The following is a 10,744-nucleotide window of genomic DNA, read 5'->3' as shown; positions in this document are numbered from 1 at the left end:
GAGATAAAGCCAGGCCTTTCCCCCAGTGACCTGCCTCCTCTGACCAGACCCCACCTCCCAACAGCAAATTGGTTATACTACCCCACAGTCCAGTCACCTAAGTGTGTGAGGCTTTGGGGGCCACTTTAGATCTAACAGTGATATTCCACTTCAGGCCCCCAGAAGACTCATGTATATCTCTTTATGCAAAATACATGTAATCCCTCTCTAAGCATTGCCAAAGTCCAGTTCTAGCAGTGCCGAGAAGTCCAAGTCTCCTTTAAGACTTAAGAAAAGCTCTTAGCTGTGAGTCCCTGTAAAAGTTAAAAAGAAAGTTAAACACTGCTGACACACAGTGGCACAGAATAAACATTCCCATTCCAAAAGGGAGGAATAGGGTAGAAATGAATGGGACCAAAACAAGACCAAAGCCTAATAGGGCAAACTAAATCCTGTAATTCCATGTACAGCAAGTTGTGGGTAGATATTAACTGCCAGTAGCTTAGGGGGCTCCATCTGTATAGCATTGCCAGTGGCTGTAGGCTTTGTGGCTTCTCTCTTGGGCTGGCATTGCTTACTCCTTGTGGCTTTCCGCAGACATCCCATAATCCTGGCTTCAACTTGCGGAGGTCTCCACTGCACTTTCAGCTTCACTCCTGCAGTTTCGGACACTGCCCTCTCGGGGATGCACTACCAAGCCTCCCGGGCCTCCTGAAATCTGAGTGGGAGCCTACATGACCCCACGAACCGTGGATTCTGCGTGCCTGTACCACATGGATGACACCAAGGCCTGCCGCCAGCTCCAGCAGAGGTTTCTCAGCACCTGGATGGCTGCACACTGTGAATCCCAACCAAACGATTGCTTAGGCAGCCTTTCCCAAGCAGGGTGCCCTGGGACTCTCTTCTCAGAGCGGTGCTTCCCTTCTGTAATTTTGAGCCCACGAAGGGTTGGGACCTTGCTCGTTCCTGTGATGCCCTCAAACCACCCTTCCTATTATCCTGATCCAAAGTACGTGCCTTTTTGTTGCTGTTGTTGTTTATACTGATCTTTTCAGCAACCAAGGTCTCCTCTGCTCCTATCCTAGTTTATAGGCATTTCTTTTCTGGTGAAACCAAAAACTTGACGTGGGCTTTTTTGAGACAGGGTCTCACTATGTAGTTGAGACTGACCTGGAACTCACTATGTAGCCCAGGCTGGTCTCAAACTCACAGTGATCCTCCTGCCTCAGCCTTCGGAGTGCTGGGATTACAGCCGTGTGCCACCACGTCGGCTCAAAGTGGGCTTTTTGCACCTGATTTTCAATATAAACCTTTTAAAAGCCCCCAACAGGTATCCAAGCCATAGCTTCAACATTGGGCTGCCTTGAAATTTCCTCTGCCAGATTAATCTGCCACCCTTAATCTCAGGCTCCCACAGAGCCTCAAGGTATGAACAATTATAGACAAATTATCTGCCAGAGCAAACACACATAGCCAGGAGTCCAACTGCCAGGAGTCCGAGTCCTTGCACCCCATGAAAACTCTCCAGGCTTGATCTTTTCCATCTGTTTTTATATCAGTATCTTGGGCTTCTAAGCTCTAATCAGAATTTCCCATCAAGCTTGGTTTACAGCATTCTGGGGCTGCTTTTCCAACTGGCTTCTTCAAACTTTTCCAAACTCCTGCACCGAGCAGTTGAGACATGGAAAGTGTCCTTTAAAAAAATCACATCATAATGTTAAAAGTCGATAATCTTACAGGATTCCATTACTAGCTCTCCGAGCTTGGGTTAAATCAGTTGTAAAAAGAAACTCAAAGAGCTGAAATAAAACCGTGGAGAAAGAACTAAGGAAATCCAGTGGAACCAAATAGAGGACTACATGCTAGGACCAAAGGGCATTTTCCCCCAGAAATGCAAGGGTCATGCCATATAGGAAAATCAGTCAATACTGCAAGCTACAGGTAAAATGAAGGGGTGGGATGGAGTGGTGCATGCTTGCAGTCCTAGCTGCTTGCCAGGCTGGGGCAGGAAGGCTGGGAGTTTGAGACGAGTCTGGAAAACAGACCATTTCTGAAACGTAGTGCAATGGGAACCACTCTCCCACCCTGGCAGTGATCCTCTGCATTTTCTTTTTTCAAGTGCAGAGAAAGCATATGAGAAAACCCAGCGGTCTTTAAAACACTCAAGGATCTAGGAATAGAAGGGAAATTTCTCAGTCAAAGGGCATCTACCCCCCCCACCCATAGCTGACACTGCTGGTTGGGACTTTAAAGTAACACAATTGCTGTGCTCAACAGCCTAGTGGTTCTTCCAAAAGCTAAATGTAGTTTTACCACCCATTCAGCAACTTCACTCCTAGCCATATACTCAGGAGAAAGAAAACCATGGGTGCACACAAGAACCTGCCTGACCAATTCTTCACAGTATTGCGCACAGCAGCCGAAAAGTGCCAACAGCCTGTCATTCTCGGGGGGGATGGAGGCATGTGTCCTGTGCACACAGTGGAACATAGCCACAAACAGGCATGCAGAACTGAGACTGAGACTGGAACGAACCTTGACAACATGTGCGTGGTTTCATTTATATGAAGCGCCCAGTATAGGCAAGCCCATAAAAACAAAGACTCGCGGATTCCAGGGGTGGGGGTGCACGGCATGGGAAATGACAGCTTAACTGCCCAAGGGTTCCTTTTGGGGTTGATAAAAATGTTTTAGAATTCGATGATTGTGAATGTACTGCTAACCACTGAATTTGAAGTTTTAAATTGGGGCATTTGGTACGTCTGTTTCATTGCAATAGGGATTGAAAAAAGGAGGTAGGGTTACAGCTCAGTGGCCAAGTGGAACTCGGTCCCCAGCACAGGGGTGAGCGGTGGGGTGGGGAAGAGCGTCGAATGACTCCTGGAGATCACATCAAAGTGCAGATTGAGAGTGAGGGCCGGGGATGTCGCTCAGTGGCGCCACGCTCCGGTACAGGGGGTGGGGGGGTGTGCAGATTGGGATTCGGTAGGTCGGTGGGGTGGGGGGTGGGGGGGAGGGCCCAAGAGCCTGCGTTTTTGACAGGTGTCCAGGTGGCGGCGCTGTTGTTCCTCTAGGGCCTCACTCCACCAGCAAGGCTGCGTCCCCTTCGGATTCTGCCTTCATTGCCACCCTCTGTGCATGACCCCTGCCCAGTCTGCCCCTATAAAGAAGTGGGCCGAAACACGGCCAGGGAGGGTCTCGGACCTCAGTCCAGAGGGAGATGGGGCTCAGGGAGGGTAGCAGAGGGAGGAGGACTGTGCAAACACAGGGGACCGGACGAGTAGCTTTTATTTCGCATGAAGGTGGGGAAGGACGGCGTGGCTCTGCCCTCAGAGGATGCTGTTGAACGGGCATCACCTCCAGTAGCTGCCCCACCTCGGTGCTCAGAAATGATCTGGAAGAAAGAGGTGGCTCAGTGTGGGCGCTGGGGTCGGCGAAGGCACCTCAACCCTGCGGAACCAAGCAGCTTTCTCCCGGCCCCTCCCTGGGAGCTGCAGTCCAGGGAAAAGGTTGCAAGGAGGGAGCAGGGGACAACCCCACTGGTGCCCACCATGGGAATGCCATCTTCCCCAGGGAGTGCCAGGTGCAACCAGGGGGCATCCAGGGAAGGGAGAAGGAGGCATGCGGAGGTGGTGTCTACAGAGAAGTAGGGGCTGGGCGATGCCTCCCCGGTGACAGGCCCAGGGGCCGACCTCTGCCCAGCCACTCACCATCCCCGAGGAGATCGGGGGCCGGGCTGAAGGGCCCCGGGGGCAGGTTCCAGGCCAGATCCTCCAGCAGTCCCAACAGGCTTTTCACCTGGGTCTCCAGGTGCTCCACCGTCTTCTCCACCGTCTGCAGTGGGAAGCAGGGCAGAGTCTAGGGCCGGCGTGGGACAATCTGCCCAGGTGACAGCAACCTAAGGACCACGGTGTGCACGGGGAGGGGACCTGTGCTGAGGGTCCGGGTCCTCCTCATCCAGTGCTGCCTCTCCCCGCCTCAGCTTCCCCAGAGGACGACATCTTGGGGGCTCATCCTCCAAGGCCCTCCCCGTCTGGTACTCAGAGGTCTTAATACCAGGCTCTCAGGGGTGGATCTCAGGAACGCTGGTTTTCCTTTGGCATTGCACACCCCGAACTCACATTCCTTTTGTTGCCCCGCCCCCTGGTGGCATTACTGCCAAATAGCAGGTCTGGAGTTTTAACTTTAAAATTTTCTTTATTCAGGATCCCTAATGGATTTTCTGAACCATTGGACCCTGTTGGCATATGATGCAACCTATAGAATCTCCTCAGAATTACTCTTTAAACAAAAAAGGATAACTTTAAATGCAAAAGTAAAACATAAAGGACTAGGAAGGTCATCAAATACATTATTCAAGTTAAAAATTTAAGTTTTGATATTATGCATTAAGTCATCAACATCAGGCCTATCAATTACTGTCATCCTGGCCCAGTGTGGATTGTGAAGGACATGATGAGAAAGTCCTAACAACTACGATGGGCTGAAATCTGTGATTTTGGTCATGGTACTGGTAATAATCTTATGGATCAGAAAGGTACTTTTTGAGGAAAGGTTTGTGACAAAAGATATAAACTCCCACAAGTTTGTAAATCCGAAGTTTTGAGTTATGGTTGTACCACAAAACAAGATGACTGAATTTCCACTTCCCCTATTTTGGAGAGGTGGGAGGCTGGGTACAAGCAAGGTCCCAGGGGAGGCAAAGGGTAGAGGGAGCTGGTTACCAAGCAGCCCAGTTAGGGCAAAGGGGTGTTGGGGCACAGAATCAGCCTGGATCTCCTGACATCCAGAGAAAGGTGGATCAGTGCCCCAGAAATCCACCCATCTGGCAGGTAGTCCTGAAGATTCCTGTCCCCCGTCCCGGCCCCCTTTCACCCTTATTACCTCCTCCATGACGTCTAACCGGCCTTGGACAGCCTCGAGTCTGTCACAGCCTGTGCTCCAAGCTGGGTCTCCTTGGGAGGTGCTGAGGGGCTCTGCAGCTGTGGGGAAACAAGTCTAGTCAGTGTGGTTCCCTCAGTTTCTCTTTAGCTCAGAGACTCCTGCAAAACCCTGGGAGTAAGGTGAGTCCTGACATAGCCATGAGGCCCACAACGAGCCAGTGTGTGGTGTGGCCGCCCCAGTCACTCCCTTGACTCTGCGGCCATGGCCACTTACAGAGGCAATGCTCGGGCCAGGTGATGTCAGGAAAGGAGAGGCTTCCACCCTGGAGAGATGGACAGGCAGGAGATCCCAGGCTCCTTGGACAAATGTTCTGGAAGTGTGGAGTGGCTGCAAGTTTCAGGTGGTGGCAGATGGGACAGGGAGCAGGGATTGTGAAAACAAGCCAAAGAGTATAACTGCATCCCCAGGCCTTAATCAGGCCTTGGAGGTTCATTTTAGCAGATGAATATTTTTAGTTTTTAAATGTAGAGAATGAGTTGGAGTCACCTGTCCTTGGAGGCAAGAAGTTGCTGCAATAATCAGGGTAAGAAGTGATGGTCACAGACAGCAGTGAGAGGAAGAGAGGGGCAGAAAATGAGGGGGGATGTGATAGCTATAGCGTTGACAGTGGTCACGCTGGCATTGATGAGTGTTGGCGTGCAGTGTAATGCACACTAAGCAAGAATGTTAATTCAATCACCTCCCCACAGCCTGTCTTTACCACCTGTTTAGACACAGGGAAACTGATGCTTAGAAACATTGAAAGTATATGCAGCAGAATGAGCCTCTGTGAGAACAGAATATCAGATATAGAAGACAGGATTGTGGTTAGTAATCATGAAGATAAAGATTTCTAGAAATACCAAGGGACCACACACACACCCACACACACACACACATCAACCCAACATCTGCTAGATGATGCAAAGAAGAATGATATAAGATTGATTGAAGTCAATGGAAAAGCAGCAGATAATGCAAATGACATTTAAAAAATAAAAAACTTCACAGAAGTAGTGGCAGCAAACTTCCCAAGCAGGGAGGAAGAATTTCACATACAGATAAGTGAGGCATATATCTCCATTAGCAGGCCAGGATTTAGCTCAGTGGTACTGTGCCTGCCTCACAAGCACAAGGTCCTGAGTTCAATTTCATTTGCCAGAAAGGAAAAAACTCCATTAGCCATGATCAAAAAAAATCTACACCAGGCATATATATTAGTCAAGATTCCAGAAATTCAATACAGGAACAGAATATTAAAAGCTGTTAGATGGGCCAGGGATTTACCTCGGTGGCACTGTGCCTGCCTGGCAAGGGCAAGGTCCTGAGTCTCATTGCTGGTACTAAAGAAAAAAAGATATTAGAGAAAAGAAACAAATGAGCTATAAAGGAAAGTCCACTAGAATCACAGCAGTCTTCTCAATACAAACTCTCAAGTCAAAAATAGCTTGGAGTAAAGTATTTCAAGCCCTAATAGAAAACAACCCAGATTGATGTACCCTGCAAAACTATCATTCAATACTGTTGGAGAAATAAGATACTTTCAAGACGAAGAACACCTGAAGAAATTCATGACTACCAAACCAGCACTCCAAAATATTTTGAAGAACATTCCAGGGAAAGATAATGAGGGCTGAAACTCCATGAACCCCAACAAACGAACCCACCAAGCAAGGCAAATAATTAAACAGAGGATGCTAACAGGGAGAGCCAAAACAGCACGGCAAGGATGAGCCAAAAATATGTTATAACCATCCATGCTAATGCTCTCAATTCATCAATCCAAAGAAACAGACTGTCAGAATGGATCAAGAACCAAGATCCAACAATATCCTGCATGTAGGAAACGTCTAATTCAAAAAGAAGTTCACAGACTGAAAGTCAAAGGGTGGAAAACAATAGTCCATGTGACAGGTACTGGGAGAAAAGCAGGGTGGCTGTTTGCAGGCCAAGTGGATTTCAAGCAAAGACTGATTAAGAGAGACAAAGAAGGTCACTACATCCTTTTAAAGGAAACAATCCAAGAGGACGAGATAACAATCATGAATATATATGCACCAAATATCAGTGCACCCAACTAGATAAAACAAATATTAATGGAAATGAAAAATCAAATAAACACTAATACAATTGTAACGGAGGGCCTCGACATCCCACTGGCACAAATAAACAGATCAACTCGACAAAAACATCAACAAAGAAATGTCAGAACTGAACCAAACTTTTGAGCAAATGGACTTAGTAGTTGTCTATAGAATACTCCACCCCACAACATCAGAATACACATTCTTTGCAGCTGCACACAACATATTCTCCAAAATAGACCACATACGAGCTCATAGAACAAGCTTAAGCAAATGCAAAGGAATTAAAATTATCTGGTGCATATCATCAAATCATAGTGCAATGAACCTGGAAATCAATGGCAAAAGAAATCACAAAATGCTCATAAACACATAGAAATTAAAAAACACTTTCCTGAACTACCAATGGGTCACAGATGAAGTTAACAAAGAAATTAGACCGTTTCTGCAATTAAACAATAATAAAAATACAAAATACTGAAAATTATAGGACACAGTGAAAGCAGTTGTATAAGGAACATTCATAGCAGTGAATTCCCATATCAGAAAAATAGGGCAAGCTCAAATAAATAACCTAATATTGAACCTCAAGCTTCTAGAAAAAGAGCAGTAATCAAGCCAAAGCTTGTATAAGGGAGGAAATTACAAATATCAGAGCAGAACTTAATGCAATGGACACTAAGAAAGCAATACAAAGAATCAGTGAATCAAAGAGTTGGTTCTTCAAAAGATTACATAAAATTGACAAACCCTTAGCCAACCTTATCAAAAAAGCAAAGACTCAAATCCATGCAATTAGAAATGGAAGGGGTGAAATCACAACAGATCTGCAGAGATCCAGAATATCATCAATACCTACTTTGAGAACCTGCACTCTAATAGGACAGAAAACACAGAAGAAATGGGCAGATTCCTAGATAAATATAAATTACCAAAGTTGAATCAAAAAATATAAGAATTCTAAATAAACCAGTATCAGTCAATGAAATTGAAGATCTAATTAAAAACCTAACAACAAAGAAAAGCCTAGGCCCTGATGGATTCAGTGCTGAATTCTACAAGAAATTTAGAGAAGACCTAATGTCGCTACTTCTCAAACTCTAATGAAACTGAAAAGGAAGAAGTACTCCCAAATTCATTCCTAGAATCAAGCATTACCCTGATTCCAAAGCCAGAGAAGGATCCAACCAAAAAAGAGAACTACAGTCCAATCTCCCTAATGAACAGACACAAAAATCCTCAGTAAGATACTGGAAACAATAAAGAAGGGTGAGCTCGAGACATTTCTAGCTAAATGGATGCACCTTGTGACTGAATCTCTTTTAAGTGAGATAAATTGTACCCACACGTTTAAATACTGCACAGTTTCTCCGGTGTGAGAAAGTGAGAGTGTAAATAAGGACCGAAGTGTATCATAGATATTGGGAAATGGGAAGAGAACGTCCAAATGAGAAGGGGAACAGGCGGGGGGTGGGTGAGGAAAAAAACAGAAACAAAGCTTTTGTAAATAAGGGGACGAGGGCTTGAAGGCAGTGGAGGGGAATGGGAAAAAAAGAAGCAAGACATACCATGTCCAGGTACAAATTCCCCATGATGAACGTGATCATCATGTGTATTTAAAATGTACCAATTTTTTAAAAGGCTTAAAAAAAGGAAACTCCTGCTTAACACCACCCAGCTTTTCTGCCTGAGGGGCAGGTGGAAGACAAGCAGGGTGTAGATTCTGCTGGATGAACAGGGCAGGCGAGGTCAGTGGTGGGGACTCAGATGCTGGAAAACTTGCTCCTGATGCTTGGCTAGGAAGGCAGGGAGCTCAGATCACTGGGTCCAGAGCGTTACTTTGTCAGCTTATTTTCGTAAGCACCAGAGAAACACAACTATGCTTGTAGCCAGAGGGACAGGAAGGAGACCGGAATGTGTTTCCTGAGGAGATGGAGGCCAAGGAATTTGGGGTTGACCCATGGAGGGAGAAGAGAGGGGAGGCAGTGAAAACAGGGAAAGGTAAGCTTCCTGGAGGGCCCCAAGTGCAAGCGAGTTCCTGCCCGATGGCTTCTCTAAGACTGATTGGATCCTCTGCCGGAAATTCCTGGACGGAGGGGAGAGTGTTATGTTTTAAGGAATCCTGGGAGTGGGTTGTTAAAATAGTAACGCTGGTGACAATATTTATACACAGAAATCAGCAAATACTTTTATTCTTTGAGAGCCAGTTTATTAGGGAGCCATGAGTGGGGAAGGGGGGTACAGAGCTGTCAGGAGATGTGGGCAGTGGCAGGTGACGGGGACCATGGAGGTGGGCTGGTGTCACTGAAAGGTTTGGGGACACCTGTTGATAGAGCGTGGCTCTTGAGTGTCCCCAGAAGCCCATGTATTAAAGGCTGGTCCCCAGGGTGGTGCTACTGGGAGGTAAGGTGGACCTCCCAAGGTTAGGCCTCGTGGGAAGACCTTTTCAAAGGGGACCATGAGACCCTGGTCTCTTCTTTTCCTTCTTCCTGGCTGATACGGTGAGAGGTTTTGTTCTGTCTCTCAGACACCCATGCACTGGCATCTCCAAAGCCCAGCATTCCTTTTCTCTTTAAAACCAACTTCCTCGGGCATTTTGTTACAGTGACAGTAAGCTGAGGAATTCAGAGTCTTAAATGGAGATCAGTTTGGCTGTTAGATTCTCCTTTTCATGATCCCCATCCTCTGAACTTAGAAAACCCATTTCAAAGGGCAGTGGAGTATTCCTGAACTGGAGAGGGGAGGACAGTGTTATAACAGCGTGTTCACTACAGCTATAAAAGTGAGTTGTTTAGAGACCCACGCTGAAATATTTTCTGCTGAAATGCCATGATGTCTTGGATTTACTTCAAAATACTCCAAGCCTGGGGAGCTGGGTGGGGCAAGGGGAGAGTGTGCAGATCGACCCTCAGGAGCGGGGTGAAGGGCAGGTGGGGCGCAGGTACAGTTAGATGTTTTCCACCGTGAAAGGCAGCTGTCTGCTGGAGTCGCTGGAGTACAACCCCGGTGGATTGAGCACGTGGGTGTGAAATGCTGGGGAGATGGAGGCAAGAGCCCCTTGTGGCTCTGACTGGAGAGGCTTGGAAGTGGCCACGGTCAACGGACCCTGGAATCTTTCTCTTTTGTTTCCGTGACACTGGGGTGCTCTGCCTGGAGGGGAAAGACTTTGGGGCGCCCGGAACCAGAAGTGCTGTCCTCACGCACAGCGGGCTGTCATGGGAAGGGGGAAGGGGGTCTGTTGGCCAGGCCTGTGACACGCCCCTTCCGTCTGCCTTTGGCCAAATTGTTGCCCTAAGCGGCACCTGTCCTCCTGCAGACCCCAGGCTCCTCTTCCCCACCTCGAGTTCTCGCAGCCCAAGAAGAGCTGTGGATTCCGCGAGCAGCCAGATTCCGCCTCTTTCCCTTAGCCTCACCCCTTCCCCTCCGTGTGTGCCATGAGATCTGACTTGGCCTCAGGATCCCTCCTGGGAAGAGGCCGGGCTGAGGTCTTTCGCTCGTTCTCCCAGCAGCTCAGCACTAATCTCTCACATCTGGACAAGGCCTCACTCTGCGCACCGCCGCCCAGGGGCCCATGAGCTCATCCGGCCCTCCGGGGAGCTCTGCTCACACAGAAAGCTTGGAGTGACGCCCTGCCCCTTCCCCCACGCGGCCCCCGTGGCTTCGGCTTGAGTGTGCGCACATAGGCACGCACATATACGCACATACGCACACACGCGCGCGCGCACACACACACACACACACACACACACACACACACA

General features: G+C 47.9%; 1 protein-coding gene across 2 annotated transcripts in view; it reads right to left on the bottom strand.

Moving 5' to 3' along the window:
* Window positions 1-1,172: 1,172 nt before the first annotated feature.
* Plac9 (placenta associated 9) overlaps window positions 1,173-10,744 on the bottom strand; it is an 11,307-nt gene continuing 1,735 nt past the window's right edge. The window contains exons 2-4 of one of the 2 annotated variants that reach the window (XM_019206586.2): window positions 4,864-4,961; window positions 3,690-3,877; window positions 1,173-3,373 (exon numbers count right to left, since the gene is read on the bottom strand). In XM_019206586.2, coding sequence (XP_019062131.1) covers window position 3,373; window positions 3,690-3,877; window positions 4,864-4,961 — 287 coding nt within the window. In that variant the 3' untranslated portion in view covers window positions 1,173-3,372. The remainder of the gene's footprint in view (window positions 3,374-3,689; window positions 3,878-4,863; window positions 4,962-10,744) is intronic. The other variant, XM_010617788.2, reaches the window with a different exon arrangement.

This window comes from Fukomys damarensis, unplaced genomic scaffold (genome assembly GCF_012274545.1).
Source record: "Fukomys damarensis isolate Sample0158 unplaced genomic scaffold, DMR_v1.0_HiC HiC_scaffold_20, whole genome shotgun sequence".
Taxonomy (NCBI): domain Eukaryota; kingdom Metazoa; phylum Chordata; class Mammalia; order Rodentia; family Bathyergidae; genus Fukomys; species Fukomys damarensis.
This window is presented reverse-complemented; position numbering and strand designations above follow the sequence as displayed.